This window comes from Kogia breviceps, chromosome 1 (genome assembly GCF_026419965.1).
Source record: "Kogia breviceps isolate mKogBre1 chromosome 1, mKogBre1 haplotype 1, whole genome shotgun sequence".
Classification (NCBI taxonomy): domain Eukaryota; kingdom Metazoa; phylum Chordata; class Mammalia; order Artiodactyla; family Physeteridae; genus Kogia; species Kogia breviceps.
Genome location: NC_081310.1, coordinates 94,859,902 through 94,877,266, shown reverse-complemented (window position 1 = coordinate 94,877,266; position 17,365 = coordinate 94,859,902). Strand labels below are relative to the sequence as shown.

General features: G+C 46.4%; 1 protein-coding gene across 1 annotated transcript in view; it reads left to right on the top strand.

The window, feature by feature from the left end:
• The first annotated feature begins 750 nt into the window (after positions 1-750).
• RXRG (retinoid X receptor gamma) overlaps positions 751-17,365 on the top strand; it is a 43,188-nt gene continuing 26,573 nt past the window's right edge. Inside the window, exons 1-2 of the mRNA XM_059072912.2 lie at positions 751-1,234; positions 16,355-16,602. Coding sequence (XP_058928895.1) covers positions 1,186-1,234; positions 16,355-16,602 — 297 coding nt within the window. The 5' untranslated portion in view covers positions 751-1,185. The remainder of the gene's footprint in view (positions 1,235-16,354; positions 16,603-17,365) is intronic.

Genomic DNA, 17,365 nt, shown 5'->3' with positions numbered 1-17,365 from the left:
TGGCAGGGAGGAGACAGATTTCAGCTTAATAAAAAACTTTCTCATGATAAGAGCTGTCCAGAAATGGAATGGAATGGAATGGTAGTGAGCTCCCCATTGTTGGAGGTATTCAAGTATAGGTGGAGCAGTGGCTTGTCAGGAAAGCTGTATAGTAGATCCAAACATCAAAGGGATGCTTAGGCTTTTTCATCTGTGGGTTGGTTGCACCCAGGAGTCTCTGTGCCACTGAGGACTCAATGGTGCTATTTGAACAGGTGGCCTGATGACAGTGGTATGTAAGGTAAATGCATCCCTCCAGTGAAATATAAGAGAAGGACCACCCCATTTGTCTTCCCTACCTGTATGTTTTCTGTGTCAGCGAGCTCTGGCTTCTAACTGCCCTTGTCAAGCTTCTACCTTTAGAGCACAGACAAACGCTTCTGGCCACCAGAACAGGAGGGGCCCACCCCAGATCTAAGGGCTACTCTGGTTTAGTTTTCCAAAAGCTGGGTATGGCCTCTCACACTTGGCCAGTCTCGGGTTTATGAAAGGGCTCTGTTCTCTCTTGGCCCCTATCCCCACCACCTTTCCTAGATCAAATACCAAGTGCATTGGATAGATAGAAGCCGCAGTGAGAAAATGCACTTTAATAAAATCCCATTGATTTTGGGCGCTGCAAGTAAAGAAAAGGCACCTAAAGAGTCCCACCCCCCCGCACTCCCCCGCCCGGCCACTTCCCCCTCCTCTGTCCTGACCTACTCTGGGGCGGTCACACATCGATTGGCTTCCCAGATAATAGATTGTGCCACCACCGGTGGGGACCTCTGGGGACCAGCCAGGAGGTGGAAGAGTCGCACGCAGCAGCCCAGCCCTGACTTAATCAAACTAGCAACAGGATCTCCAGCGGCAGCGCGGCGGTGGCAGTGTGGCAGTGGCGGCAGCGGCGGCGGCATTATGCGTGATTAGTGACAGGCACCAGCTGCTGCCGCCACCGCCGGCTCAACGCACGATGTGGACTCTCAGATCGAGAGGCAGATTCCTGACTAATCCCAGAGGGCTGGCCCAGCCCGAGCTGCCTGGGCTGGTAGGAAGCGATGACCATTCTTGCTAGCCCAAGTTGAAGGGAGCCCGGCAGCGCTCGGGAGCCGGGAGAGGCCGAGCGATTGAGCAGACGCGCCCGGGAGGACTATGAACTGAAGAGTCAACATGTATGGAAATTATTCTCACTTCATGAAGTTTCCCACAGGCTTCGGAGGTGAGTATTTCACATGGCTTCACCGTGAGGACCGTCTGGAGAGATGGAGCGGAGATGGGGAGATCCGGATAACTGGATTAGGATTGAATTAGGAGAGCATATATGTTTATAGGCATATGTAGTGTGTTTCCATGTGAGAGTGTGTGTATGTGTGTGTGTGTGTGTGTGTGTGCATGAGAGAGGGACAGGGACCGCGAGAGGGAGGGAGTGAGAGAGGGGTAGAGAATGGTCCGTAGGTGAGGATCTGTTTGCATATCAGAATGAGTGAACAGATGGGAGGATATGGGGATATTCTAAGGAGAGCCTCAACCCACATGCTTGGGAATATGTCTGAGACAAAGGTAGACTAAGTGCATTGTTATAACCCGGTGTGTTTGCGTGGGTGTGAAGAGTGGAAAAGGTAGGGGAAATTACTAGGAGGTACCTATTATCCAACTTGCCATGTGGAAAACAAATGTGACTCAAAAGGTTTTGCCTATATTAAGGGTCCCTGGGATACTTCATAACAAGGGACTGATTGTTTTATTTAAAAGCAGATTTCCTTAGAATTGGATTTTTTATAAAAGAAAACAGCACTTTAATTTGCCACCCTGTTTTCCTTCCTCTGTTTTCTCCCCTTTTGATTTGCTAATAGCCTCTTGTCCCCTCCCCCTGCTGCTGCCCCCAATTCCATTTCCAGGGTTGCTGCTATCGGTCAGAATCTGGGAGTTGGTGGAGGGGCTGGGTGGTCCAGGTTCTCATAGCAGAAAACAGGCAAGCTGGAGCTCCAAGTTGCCAAGCCACGCAGCGCAGCTGGGCGGCACTTCCCAGGGGCTGCCTTCACACCCGGGCACTTTGGTCCCAAGGCTCCTTCCATTCAGTGACAGAAGCAGCACCGTCGCCCAGCTTTGGATACATGGAACCAACAGCTGACCAACTGGCCTCTCACTTGGCATCTGGTGGCGTATAGTTCGGGTTCTTGGGAGCCAAAGGGGAAAGCTTTTGCCCCACGGATGCTGGCAGGAAAGACAAAGCAGAAACTCTTGTCAGATCTTGAGAACTGAAAAGTCTCTGCTCTCCCCACCTCCTGTGGGGACAGATAGGCCATTCATCTGAAGGCTTGGGGCAAAGCTTGCTTATCCCTCTGGGCAGTCCCCTCTATAAGGTGTGGTGGTACATGGCCAGTGGATGGGGTCCCTGTCCTGGAGTCATTAAGCCAGGGGGTTTGCTGATTCATTCGGGGTACATTGCTTGGTTTTGTGGGCCAAGCATGGAGTTAGGCGCTGGTAATACAGATGTGCATGAGATGTAGTCTCTACTATTTGGACCAGACACATTGTAATACTGCATGGCACGTGCCCTATCTGTTGCAGGAGGAGGTTGCCACTTGGACACAGCGGGTGGGGGGCCATGGACACACATCCTGGAGGTGGTAATGCTGAAGTTCTTGGGGCCAGTCTTGTGACATGACCCGGTGAGAGTGGTGGCCAAGGCTGTGACCTGGACATCTGATCTCCAGTTTACAGTTGGGTTCTGGGTGTGAAAAGTCTTTTCAGCTCCCACCTTGGTCCCATTCACAGCCGAGAAGTACTTTTTCCTTCTTCCTCTGAGTTCAGTTGTCTGAAGAACACGCTTATCCATGAGATTCTTGGGACCCCTGAGGTCTGTGAGGTTATGGCTTCATGACTGCCAGGGAGACCCTCTGCAACAGTTGGAGTGAATAAAAGGATTGAAGGTGGGCAGATGTAGGGAGAGAAAGTCTGGAAAAAGAAGATCTAGTCCAGAATTCGCTGGGGGCTGCTGGCTGGAATCTTGGGACGGTAGCCTCCTAAGGGGTCTCAAAGAGCATCTTAGCCCTCTTATATTTTAGATGTGTAAACTGAGTCCTCAAGAAAGGCAGGAATAGTTTTATGTGGAGTTGAGGGGGAGAGCCCTTCTGGAAAAGCTCCTGAGTCAAACTTCTAATAGTGTTCCTTCAATCTGATGGAGTGGAAAGAGCATGAAAGACACACACACACACACACACACACACACACACACACACACACACAGAGAAAGAGAGAGAGAGAGAGAGAGAGAGAGAACTGAGTTTGGTTTCTAGGTTTTCACTTACTAGCTGTGTGACCTTAAGCAAGTTATTGAACCTCTCTAAGCCTCGTCTCTAAAACAGAGTTTAACATCCCATCCTCAGATCATGGTTGTGAGCATTAAATGTGCAAATGCTTGTAAAAGCAGCTATAGAGTGCTATCTGTATATGTGGTATTTAGTAACAGTTAATATTTTCATCCCCTCCATTTTGTTCAAGTACTAAAATGCAAATTAATCTAAAAATCAAACATTACTATAATATAATGAATTAGGAATCTGGGGAAATAAAATTAAATCCATGAAGACCCACATACGTTGCTGGTTTAAATTTTCATAATTGTGAGAGCTCTGGTATTTAGTGTAATCAGGTTTCAGATAAAAGGAAACACAATTGGCTGGACCATGGAAGAAGTAGGCTGATATAACATGAGGGGTGGGAGGAGAAAGGATAATCTAGGCTGTTGAAACATCTCTCCCTAATGCTTATTTTCCTCCCCATTCCTGAGGGAGGAGAACAATTATTTTGTATAGTTCTGCTGATGTTTTCCATTTTGTTTGCTTTCGCCAGCTAAGAGGCGGAAACACTGAGCAAAGGACAGGGACCCCTTGAAAGCAGAGGTCTTCCTGAGAACTTGCAGCAGTGAGGGAGGGAGGGAAGGAAGGAGGAGGACCCACCCATAGGCACTGGGGAAACCTGAGGATGGGAGCAGACATTACCTGCAGCCTCTCACCACATTTGCCCAAACGCAGCAAGTTGTGCGACACATATTAAATGATTTAGTGTATAACCCCTGCCCTTTTACTTACTAGCAAATGGAACCACAGAGGGCTCCTGGAATTTCTGAGGATCTCTAGGGAAGCAATGTCACCCTTGGGAAACAACACACCTGAGATTTGCATCTGGGCTGTGCTTACCAGATATCAGGCCTTCCCTCCATCCGTGAACAAGACACTGGTCAAAGTGGCCACAGAGTGGGGACTAGTTGGGCTGCAGCAGCCCCACCAGCGTGCCCACCCTCCCAGCTCTGGGCCCTGCCATGTGATGAGGTGAGAGTCCTTTTCTTTTCCTTTTCTGCCAAGTCCTGGCTTTGCCAGCTGCCCAGTAAGAGATTTGTTTGCCTGGATGAGACAGTTGCTACCTCTAAGAAGATGGCAAAACAAAGCCTGTAATCCCCCCGTCCAATTGTGTGGTAATCCTCAGGGTGAGAAGGAGATTAGGGGAGAGGGTGCTTGTCTCATTTAACAAGCACGCAGTAGCGCTTGCTAAGTGCCAGCTACCATTGTAAACACTTCACTAGTATTATCTTATTTAATCTGCATGACAACACAGTGAATAGGTACTATTACCAATATTATCACATTCCTTTTATCAGCAAGGAAACTGAGGCATTGCAAGCTGCAGTAACTTCTTTTAAGGTTCCATAGCTGGAAAATGGCACAGCCAAGGCTTTGAACCCAGGGAGTCTGGCTCCAGAATCCAGGACGTGCTGAGTTGCCTCTCACGGCTTCTGTGGGCCACAGACTTGCTGCAGGAGAGCTAAGGCAGCAGTGCCCACCTTGAGGGGGTTGAAGAGCCCTAAGCCAGACACGGCACTGCCCAATGGTTGCAGACACAGTAGCCTGGCATTGAGGAATAAAGCGCAGAATAGGTTAGCAGTCACTCAGGAGCAATGGTGGCCTCTGGACAATTAACTGCTGGCTTCTTCTGGGGGCCTACTGATTTGCAAGAGTCCTGCCCTACAGACTCTGACCATTTGTGTAGGATACTCCCCTTCTCACCTAAGAATAGCCATAGAAGAGGGGTTGAGTTGGAGGTGAGTGTGTGTGTGTGTGTGTGTGTGTGTGTGTGTGTGTGTGTGTGTTTGGAGGGCAATATGAGGATGTGGGAGGAGGGTGTGTGTGTGTGCGCACGCCAGAACATATTTTTCCCCTCCAACAAATGTGTGGGTGGCTAATAGGGACCTACCATGGGTGTAAGTGGTTAGGGTTTATGTAGGAAGGAATAACTGTTTACGAGATTTAGGAAGGAACATATTCAGTATAAACTATTTTCTGAAACATTTACAATCTTACCAAGAGATAGAGAGCTGAATGGCAACTGGGGGAAGAAATTATGCAAAGGGTAATCAAAATTCTTCACCTCTTCCTTCCCTTCATTATGTAGCTTCTGTATCTGCAGAGAATTTAGCCACCAGAGTTGGGTGGCTGGGATGCCAGGGGCTCCCAGAGGAAGCTGCTATTTTCTCCTCTTATTTGAAAGTAGAAAACACAGAGGCCCAGGGAATCTAAGAAGTGAATGTTCTAGAATGCCTGGGTTTGGGTGGCTTTCGTGAGATTGACCCAGGTCTTGGTTCGGTAATTTTCTCAAAAGAGTGAAAATAATAGCTGACGTTTATTAGACACCTTCCATATGCCAAGCCCTCTTCCAAGGGCATTACATGCACCATCTCATTTAATATTCTCAAGGACCCTAGGAGGTAAGGTACCATTGTTATCCCTGTCCCCATTTTTACTGACAGAAATGTCGAGCCACAAGGAAGTTGGGTAACCTGCCCAAGATCACCCAGCTGGTAAGGAGTGGACCCAGGATCCAAATCCAGGCAGATGTCAGGAGTGTTGTGCTTAGCCCTACACTGTGCATACCACTTGTAGCTTGCTGGGGAAGGCAGAGGGGGTGGGAAGGGTGGAGCGGAGGTGGAGGGGGGCCGGTGTATGGAGTCCCAGATCCACCCCAAATGGGTGAATTATGTATAAGAACAACAATTAACATATTCAGTTCTTACTCTGTGCTCTTCACAACTTATTTAGGGATCATAATGCTTTTTCTTGAATATGCACACTTGCAGCAAATGAATAAAATGTCAGGGGTGGGGGGCAGGGGACTGAGCCCTCAAAGGTGCTAAAAAGACAAAGGTCAAAAAAATTTCCAGATGAACCTCACTTGATTTTAATTTGTATTCTAGGGCGGAGGTTGGCAAACTTCTCCTCTACAGGGCCAGATAGTAAACATTTTAGTCTTGGCTGGCTATAGTCTCTTCCACAACTGTTCAGATCTTCTGTTGTGATGGGGAAGCAGCTGTGGTCAAATGCATAAGTTAATGCACAAGGATGTGCCCTGTTGAGTGTGTTTGCCAACCCCTAGGGGATCATTCCAGAGAAGTTCTATTACTGTTTCTGATTGTCTCCCAGTTAGTGTGATTAACAACACTACCTCTAAATAACTCCCCTGCCCCCCTTCCCTTCCCTGCAAGAGCTGAATCTTTAAAGCTAGAAAAAAAGACTTGCTGCTCATCCGTTCTGACCCCTCAGTTACAGAGGAGGACACTTGGGAAAGCAGGTAGGGCTTGACCAGGACCTGTGGCTGTTTATGGTCTTCAAACTGGGCTCCCCTAAGCCCCCTCGGGAGCCACGTGGGGTGGCAGAAAGAAGAGTAGAGAGAGGCCAAGCCACAGAGAGCCCTCCCCCAACACGTTGGTAAAATAACAGGGTAAAAATACCAACTACACAGGGTCAGGGTTAACCTTCCACAGTATAGGGATTCAATAAAATAAAGCCTGGATAATTGTAAACATGCAATAAAAGTTTGTTTCTCTTTCCTACTTCAGAAAAGTTGGAGACTATGGTAGTAAGTTCAGCTAAAATTTTGTATGTAGGTTTTTCTTAGAGGAGGTATGCCTGTTCTTAAAGTGTCAGACTGTGCAGTAGGAGAGGCTGACAAAATGAAGTAAAGAAGACATCGATTCTGTGCCAGTTACAGAGCATTGTATTTTAACGAGTTATTCCAGGGCAGACACTCATGAGATCCAGCAGAGACAGAGCAGTGACCTGGGACCTCCCATCCCTATAATCTTCAGGATACCTTCGCCCCAGGCCAGTGTCCTTAATGAGTCATGTCCCCCTGAGTTTCCTCAATTTCAATTTTCATAACCTGGGGCCATTGGCTCCCTTTATCAGATACTGTAACTGAGAAAGGCGTGAGGGAGAGAGCAAGAGTTTCTAGGTTGAAGACCAAACTCAAATTCCTGATGGGATTTCAGAATTCAGCATCTGAACTTTAAAAATGGAAAAGCTTGTGATCTTTGATTTAAAAAGCATTTACAAAAAGAGGAGCGGCAAAGAAAGTGCTTAATAAATATGTTGGGCTCTTTCTTCTAGGCTGGTTGCCTGGGTTTCATTTCTGTGACTCAGCATGTCTTTTGCCCCTCCTTTGGCTGGTCACTAGTGTCGTGAGGAAGCAGTCTCTTGGAAGGCTTGGCGCTCACGGTACCTATGTTTTCTCAGCCTCAGTGACATGGGGAGCAGAGCAAAGGTTAGAGATCTTCAGGAGGGACAGTATATCCAAACTGCTCCGGGAATGCCTGTCAATCATTCATTTAGCACACGTTGGCTCAGCATCTGGCTTGTGCAAGAGTTGTGTGGGACACCGAGAACTAAGACCCATCCTCTGCCCTGAAGGAGCATATAAACCAGTTACAAGCTCTGAAGTCTGCAGAACACTTAGAGATGAATTATTCCTGGAAACATTTCTTGGGGCTGAAGTTAAGTGAATAGATTCAAGGAATTTAGGTACCTGGAACCTGAGAACAAATAATACCATGTCCATTACCCAATGGTAACATTGCACTAGGGATATGGTTTGCTGTATTTTAAGACAACTGCAGTCTTTAGAAGACAGTCCATATTGAGAGGCTAGGGAGAGCATGTATGTACAAGAAGCCTATATAGACAGAGAAAGGGATTGAGGTCATGGAATCAAGAGCTGGGTGTGGGCAGAATTGGTGTTCAAGGACTTCAGGAGCAAGGGTTGAGAGGGGGGGCACCCTCAGCAAATGCCTGGAGCACTTCCTGGCATTTGTCTTGGTGGATGGGCTGGTTTAAAGAGACAGACAGCCTGTCCTGGTTGGTGGACACCCTGCTCCAGTATCCCTTGGTGCCTCGAATGTGTTAGGGATGGCAAAATATCCATCTGTACCAGAGAAGTTCAAATTTGGTCCTGGGTGGGAAGGCTGGTTTGCAGGCCAAATGCCATTAATTACACGGAGGAAGGTTGACAGAAATAATGCTAGACTCAGATTCTAGGTCTCTAATAATTCACAATAAACACTTGTAAATGTCACTTTATCATTCTGAACCTCAGTTTTCTAATCTGCCTAATGGGGATAATTTCTGCCTTTCCAACTCTTCTGAGTCAGTTTGAAGCTTGAATGGAACAGACAGTGGCCTCCAAGGGACTGCTATATCCATAGTGCCTAGCACGGAGCCTGGCACACAGTAGGCACTCAACAAATATTTTTTGACTGATGGAACCAATAATTGATATGGAAATACACAGCAGATAATTATAAAGAGTTTTATGAATGTAAGCCTGTATGTAGTGGATGGAATAAGCTTGGACCTGGGAGCAGAAGACCCAGTGCTTTTGTCCTGTGTGGCCTAGACCTAGTCATGCAACTTCTCTGGGATTAGTTTCTCTTCTATAAAATAAGGTGGTTCTTCAAGTCCTGAAAGTCTGGTTTCTACCCCCAAACAATATGGCCTTATTAATTTATGACAGAATTAATTTGGAATGGTGATTAAACTGATCATGGCAGGAGCTAGTTTGTATTTGCTCATTCATGAAAAAATAACAAAAAAGGTTTGTTAAGCAACTAAGATTGTAGAAGTGTTGAGCCTCTTTAAGTTACAGCATTTTCGAGCAATTTAAAAAGCAAGCATAGTAGGAACCTCATTAGCATATTAACGGAGTGTTAATTACAAAAGAGTCTTTTAAAGCAGATTTTATAAAATCCCCACTTAATAACCATTAGCTTGTGGTACTTGAAGCACAAACTCTTCACGTGTGTTACTTAGAAGTAATAAAATCGTAATTTAAAAGTAATCTGCCAACTTGTCATGAATTTAGACTGATTTTTCTCTCAAATGATCCGAATGAGTGAGGTTTTGCTATAATTATATATAATGCTGGTAATAATGAGGCTGATTATCAATCTTTGCCTGCTTTTCACTACCTCCATCATCACAGGTTTTAGGGGAGGGGTGGGGGTGGAGGGAGAAGGGAGGGATGGAGGGGGTAGTGGAGGATGCCAATCTCCCCCTCCCCCTTCTCCAGGTACTAGAAGAAGCAACCTCCAGCCCCTACCCTGAACAGCCAGACAGCTCTCCTTTGGGGACTGCAGGAATCAGGCAGAGCTACCCTGAAAGCTTTCTCTGGGCAGAGCCCAGAAAGCCTGGCCAGTTGGCCAGGGCTGCACACAGCAGTGTCAGCCTATCAGCTGCTGTGTTCTCTTATTCCTGCTGAGAGGCCAAGGGGGCTGAGCCTCGGGGCCAGAAGGAGTGTCTCTTCTCCCACAGCTCGCTAGCCACTTCCATCACGTTTCTTCATTTTCCCCATCAAGAAATCCAGAAAGGACATTGGCAGCAGAGAAAGCTTCCTGTTAAGAGATGCAGCCTCTACTCCTCACTCCCTGAGAACTGATATCTTGGTGTCCACATCTGTTAAAATGTGGAGCTCAGTGCCTGTAAAATACCTTCCTGTCCAGTCTCAGGGTGGCCGTGTGACTCTGATGTGTGTGTGAAAGGGTTTTGAAAATACCACAGCAGTTTAAATATAAGAAATGCATATTAGACAGCCCCTGGCATCTGAGTACCCCTTCTGCAGAAGAAAGAGGGAGGAAAAGGCTGGGCTGAGCTCGGACCCCTGATGAAGGAAACCAGAGCTTGTGTTTGATGTGAGAGGCTGGAGTCAGATGGGAAGTGTTCTAGTCAGAAAGTGCCAGGTCATATACACACTACTATATATAAAATATATAACTAATAAGGACCTACTGTATAGCACAGCGAACTCTATTCAATACTCTGTAATGGCCTATATGGGAAAAGAATCTTAAAAAGAGGGGATATATGTATATGTACAACTGATTCACTTTGCTATGCATCTGAAACTAACACAACATCGTAAGTCAACTATACTCCAATAAAAATTAAAAAAAAAAAAAGTGCCAGGTCGACGTCCTGAGAGAGGCCATGAATTGGGTTAGGAAGGGCAGAGTTGGGGACAGAAACTGGGCCCATGGGGGCTTGATGGAAGAGTGGTCCTGAGTAACTGCTATAAGTAGTTGCACAGCTAGTATAGTACATGGTGGGGCTGGGGTTAATATCCAGGTCTGCTGCTTTCCCCCTAGAATCAAATGCCACTTGTATAATTTACTAGCCATGTTCTCTTGGGCAAGCTATTTAATTTCTCTGTCCCCCAGTTTTTTCATTTGTACAATAGGGGTGAGAGTTAGTAACCTCAAAGGGATTTGTAGGGATGAAATGAGTCAATATCTGTAAAGTGTTTAGAACCATGTCTGGCTCATGGTAATTGCTTAATAAATATTATCTGCTATTGTTACTTAGTAGAGGAGATAAAATTTAAGGGTCAATTAAGTGTCTTCATACGGCAGACCCTGGCCTACCTCTCTTGCAACCTGTCTGTGTATTACAAGCCAAGCTGGGAATGGGTGTGTGAGCAAGTTTCACTTCAACTAGGAAGAACAGGCCAGGTTTCTGAATATTCTATGACTCTTAGGCTTATGTACTACATTCCTCCATTGGAGAAAAGGAGGCAGATTGGGTGTGAGATTGTGCCCACTGTGACAGAGAGTAGAGTGGGGTAGGGCCCTGTGATGTTCCCTTGACTTCAAATGGAGAGTTCTGACTTAGAAATAGCAAGTTTTTGCCTCTGTCCCCTTCCCTGTGGGTGGGTATTAACCATTATCAATGATTCATCCTAAGTTTCCATTCCATCCTGAAGCTGGGACACTGAATTCTCTACCCAGGTACAGCAGTAAAGGGGTGGAAACACCAAGCCATTTGTTCCCTTGTCTAGCCAATTAGAAAGACTCATGCTTAACATTTTACGTTTACTGGCTGAGGATAAGGTTGCTAAGCAACTTCCTTGCCTTGGTAAGAATTCTGTAGTTCTAAGTACCTGAGCTTCTCTTTCTCAATAAGTACCCCCTCAACACACACATGCAATTTGTTGTCTAGAGATTGCAGAGATTTTGGATTTGGTAAACATCAGGGACACAGATTTCTTATGCAAATAATTTCTATTGATGAACTCTATATATAGTTGTATACATTAATTAACCAAAAAAACTATTCCATTCATTGATTAGGCAACAAATATTTTTTGAGCATCTAGCATGTTCCAGGCACAATGCTAGATACCACAATGTTAATCGTGGTGAAATTTAAAATATGTGACAGCCAGTAGGTCACCAGGTACTCAGAATGGAAGTTAGCATGGAGGATATCTTTGTGCTGGGATGGATTCTGGGGATATCTGGAGGGTCCTAGGGGAAGGGTTGGGGTGGCTGGGATAATGGAGGGGCACTCTGGGCTCAGAGGAGTGGCTAATATTATAAACAACTGCTATGTATGTACTAGTGTATGGTAGTGACAATCCTTAACAGAGCGCTTACTATTGGCATGGCTTGGGTTAAACCCTTTACTTACATAATATTCTACAATGGTATTCAAGCCAGACTCAGGTCTCCCTCACCACTTTTACAATATGGTAAGTAATTGCAGCTGCTACCACTGGGCCAGTAGTCTCAGATGCTCTTACCACCCCTGAGATAGGTGTGCATATCTCCATTTATGGCTGAGGAAATTGTGGATGAGAGAGGTCCAGTTCCTGGCTCAAGTTTTTGTGACTGGAAAGTGGTACAACCTCAATCCAACCTAGGACTTTTGGGCTTCAGAGGCTTGTATTCCACATAGACTGCACCCTTAATGCCCGTACAATGCACACAAAGGCTTCGGAAATCAATAGAGTGTAGGCACCCTGCAGATTTTCAAAGAGCTTTGCTTCCTGGTGACACTATCAGCATCTCAAAGTGCAATCTGGAATCCCAAACAGCCTGAAGGGCTAACATGGCCCAACTGATGATGACAGGGGCCCCTCTGCAAGTGGTCCAGACTCAGACCATTCCAGACCACCACCTGTACTTCTTTTAGATGCCAGTGAGCCATATGCTACCTACCTCAATGTTCATGGAACAACATTGGAAGGGATCTTAGAAGCCATTGGGTGCTGGCTCCTTACTGGGGAGAATAAGGTCCAGGAATACGAAAGGCCTTTCTTCAGTATGTCGCCAGGAGAGAAGAGAAGCTCCTGAGAAAGTCCTCTCCCATCAGATAAGTTAATTTCTGTAAAAATCATGGCTATGCTAAGAGAATGAATTCTGCAGAGTACAGATTTTGTGTATTTCCCAGGCATCTGCCAGTGGGCACAGTGTGAGGGGCTGACGGGGATCAAAAGGGTGTGTGGTCAGGGGGCGAGCAAGGCTGATGGGCTGCAGAGGCTGGAGACCTGGGCTCCCAGCCTCTGCAGAGGAGCCAGGTAGAAGCATTAGAGAAACACTTGACTTCAAATTTGGACTAGAACCCAGGTTTCTGGAAAACTTGTGCTAGCTGTAAATCCCACATGGCTATGAAAAAAAAAGGAGTGAGTGCGAATGAAGCTGATAAAAATGTCATGGACAGGTATGCTTTAGAGTCTATTTGGGAGACTGGATTAATTTTCCATTGAGAAACACTTTTGTCATTATAGGCATTGTTTTCCACCTTTTCTAAAAGCAAGGCTGTTTATTTCTAAGAAACGCTGGGTCATTGTGAGACGAAAAGAACCAAGATGCATTTGTGTAAGATGTATTTGTCTTTTGGAATTTTACTTTAAAAAATACGCTTATAAAGTAGCCCATCTCTTCTGGGTCATTGACTCAACAGAAACAAACCACATTTTAAAGGCCATTGTAAATCAAACTTTAACTGTGTTTAATTCTATCTCAGAAATGTATCATTATCATCACTGAGTAGTCAAGGCATATTCTGATTGTCTTAATTTATATTATTATTAAATATAATATAAACAATATACTTTTAAATTTCAAATCTCTCTCACCTACCATTTTATTCTGGAAACAATTTTTGAATTTCCCCAAGTCCATATTTTTATATTTTGCACAGTTCATGTTTCTTAAACATCATACCTTTGCATACTATTTTCATGATATTGAACATGTGTTCTTGTACTTAGAAGTGTTCTGAGGTCAATTTACTTTTCTTTTGAAAACTTAAATAGCAATTTTGAGGAACATCATTTTATATAAAAAATGGAAGCAGAGTCACTTGCTGTAAATAGGAGACGGTGAAAATGAATATAAAACTATTAATATTTTCAAAAAGTTTGCCTACATACCGCTTAAAATACCACCTAAAATGTCCCTTACCACTGGTGTTGCAGTTTCCATAACTTGGGAACTCTCAGGTTGATGAATGTGTGAAGGAAAATCTTGTTCCTTTCTGTCTCATAGCTCTGAGCCTGGTGTCAGGCACTGGGCTTTACCTTGGGGATATAGAAATGAAAGGCATAGTCTCTGAGATCCAATTAAAACAGAATATGCAGGGCCCTTTGGTCCATTTTTGGAAAGCCGATGCTGGAAGGGAAAGTTGGTTTCCCTCAGATGGCTTGGCTGCGGGGAAGGACAGCTGTCATCCCAGCCGAGTTCACGGCTCCTTGCCCATCAAGTCGGGCTGGCTCCTAACTCACCTGTCACATGTTATCTTAGTAACAGGCTCAAGGTGTACATTGGCCTCTTTAAATGTCACAGACTTCCAGTGCCTCAGAAGAGTCTAAAATTGTTCTTTCTAATCAGTGACCGTCTGGGAAAATTTTTGTTTTTTCTGTCTTGAGTTCTAGGAAGGTCCCCTCTTCTCTCTTCTTCAGTTGAACTTTCAGCATGAGATCATTTCATAATTGAGTCATCTTGTACTTTGTGATATGATGGCTCTCCAAATCATCTCTGCTATCCTTGACAGAGCACAGAGGAGAGAGCCCGGGCTTCAGATTAACAGTTTGAATCTAGGCTCTGCCGCTTACTTCCCGGCTAATGCCAGTACAGTGCTAGTGGTGAGGATACATAAACAGACACATTTTTCCCCTCTCAATTTAGTGAAAAATACAAGGAAATACACAAGATGTTACTTACAAAACAGAAAAGGGCATTAAACCAGAGTAGGAATACCAGGGAAGACTTCCTGGAGGAGGTGATCCTTGAGTTAGACCTTGAAAGATGAATCGGAACTTGCTAGACAAAGGAGGTGGGGGTAAGTCATCCCGGAACTGGGAACAGCATGGGGTGATACTGAGCCTAAGTGGTCTCATCTGTAAAAGGCTGAGATGATCCTCATAGGCCTATTATCAGGATAAAATGAGTTAATGTATGGAAATTGCCTATTCAGGACACATAAGAAGTGTCTCACTTGTTCATTTAAACCCCTTTACCACTTCTCTGTGGACCCAGAGCATTTGGTTCACCTCAGTTGTGGTACTTAAAAGATCATGATTGGGATTCATCTGTTTATGAGACAAGACACCTGATAGACTGAAACTCCTAGATAGAATCACTAGAAGGGCACAGACTCCTCAGACATGGGAGTGACTGTTCTCTCCATAAGTAGACCTTAACTAAGTTAGTAGATGCTCCAAAGGCAACTCCAGGTTGACATTTTTCTAGTGGGACATTTATGTTTAAGAATAGCTGCACAGTTATACCTCTGATGCTCCACGCCCCCCTCCAGAATGTGAAGACAGCACCTCCCTCCCTAAATTCTGTTCCTAATACTACGCTCAGTGCTACTGAGGTCTCTGAAAGGTTTAAGACATGCAGTGCCTTCTCTGCATGTAGAAGGCACTCAAGAGATATTCCTTGAACCAACAGTGAACCACCTAAGGTCAGGCACATGACTTACTCCCCTCAGCATCCTAGCTGCCTGGCGTGGTGTTGGGCTCCAGTAGGAAGTGGAGAGAATTGGATGGTTTCTCCAGCAAACCATGCTTACTGACCACCTCTCCCCTTAATCCTCTCATGTCCCATCCATGAGGACAGCATGGATGCTGTGATGGAGCCTAACACATGGTTTCTTTGAATCTGTTCTTTCATGCCAGCCACACAGGGCAGTGGCACTGAGATTGAGGGTGGGCTTCTCTGTTATTTGCCCAGTCTCTCCTCTGCTGTTGAGGACGCTCAGGCTCACAGCTCCTCTCTTCTGGAGAGACTTTTCCATGCCAAGCTCCTGAGATGGCAGCGGGGCACCCTTCTTTTCTTTCATCTTGAGTTGCAGCTAAACTTGGGCTCAACTTATCTGGGGAAAATGGTACCAGGAGCCATCTGCCCAGAGCCCATTTCATAGACACTTGTGGCCGCAGCTCCCTATCCCCGGAGGCAGAAACATTCTGGGCAGGCCTGGCTGCGCTTGCCTTCCTGGGCCTCTGTGGCCATTGAGCCATGCCCAGCCATCCCGAGTCTTCTTCCCTGAGCGCTGATTAACCTTCCAAGAGATTGGCAGGACAAGAACCATATGGGCATAAAGCCGCAAAAGCTACTGGCAGTCAAGGGCATGAAAACAGCCTCTGCCTTCCCCATGGTCATTATGGAATGTGTTCCCGACAGCAGGAACTGTGTTCCCTTCGGTTCTGAATCCCTAGCACCTGATGTAGTTCCTGCACCTTAACAGATGTTCGTTACATATGAATGAATGAATTTCTCCTGACTTTATAGGTTCAGCCCTGCCCCATTTCTCAGAGCAATATGAATTTGAGGCAGAGATTCTGGAGCAGCCTGGACACCTGCTCACTCCATCCCCCAACTGGAGGTTTGGTATTGACTCACCTTCCCTGTCTGGCTGGCTCAGGTCACAGTCACCCAGGCCTGGGGACATGTGGGCTATGCCCCTGTGGCCCTGGCTGTTGACCTGACACAGTTCAAGGTGAATGTCATGTGGTGCACCAGAGAACTGGCACATCAATGAGTATTTCAGCAGGCCCTTTCCCCTCTCTGGTCTTTGCTTGCCTTTATTCTACCAGCTGCGGGAGTTCACAGGTGTGCAGGTATGGCTGGAAGGAGGGGAAGGATATTGGGAACAAAAGGAGGGGGCTCTGTCCTAGTGTGCCATCCCTGTGTTCCCCTAGCCTCTCATCACCTTTGATCTTCTCCTTACAGGTTCCCCAGGCCACTCTGGCTCCACGTCCATGAGCCCGTCGTCAGCCTTGTCCACAGGGAAGCCCATGGACAGCCACCCCAGCTACACTGACACCCCAGTGAGTGCCCCACGAACTCTGAGTGCAGTGGGGACCCCCCTCAATGCCCTGGGCTCTCCATATCGAGTCATCACTTCTGCCATGGGCCCACCCTCAGGAGCTCTTGCAGCCCCTCCAGGAATCAATTTGGTTGCCCCACCCAGCTCTCAGGTAGGTGTCCGTCTGTCCTCTCCAGCGTCTTTCCAGACATCCTAAATAGTTTCATCCTGGCACAGAGGCAGCACTCAGCAGGTCCTTAATGCATGCTTGCAAAGGGATTGGGTTGTCTCTGCAGACTTCTCTCCTGCAGGGCCTTCATTGAGTGTGCCCTCAGGCAGAGCAGCCCCAGAGAACTGATGATGCCTCATGGTCCAGGAAACCGGCTGAAAGGGAACCACACCTGTGGTTTCAATGGTTCAGCCCTGGCTGTGATTTCAGTGTCTCTCAGGCCTGTTTGTCTTCCATGGGGTGGACCCCTTTGATTCTTCTCAATACTGGGTATTTTTCGAGTCAGTGAAGTGCCCAGTGCTCTATGACATGCTATAGGGCAGCAGTCCCCAACCGTTTTGGAACTAGGGACAGGTTTTGTGGGAGACAATTTTTACACGGATGGTGGGGTGGGAGGGGTGGGGAGCGGGGGATGGTTCAGCGGTAATGCGAGCAGTGGGGAGCGGCAGATGAAGCTTCACTCACTCGCCCACCACTCACCTCCTGCTGTGCGGCCAGGTTCCTAACAGGCAGTGGATTGGTACCAGTCTGGGGCCCTACCGGTTGAGGACCCCTGCTATAGGCGATACAGAAATGATCAGGATGTGGTCTTTGCTCTCCATGAGCTTACAGTTGAGAGGGGAAATAGGCAGGTATGGCATACGGATAAATCTAGAGCAAGGCAGACTGTGTTACCTACATGCTATCTCTGAGATAGAGGTAAAGA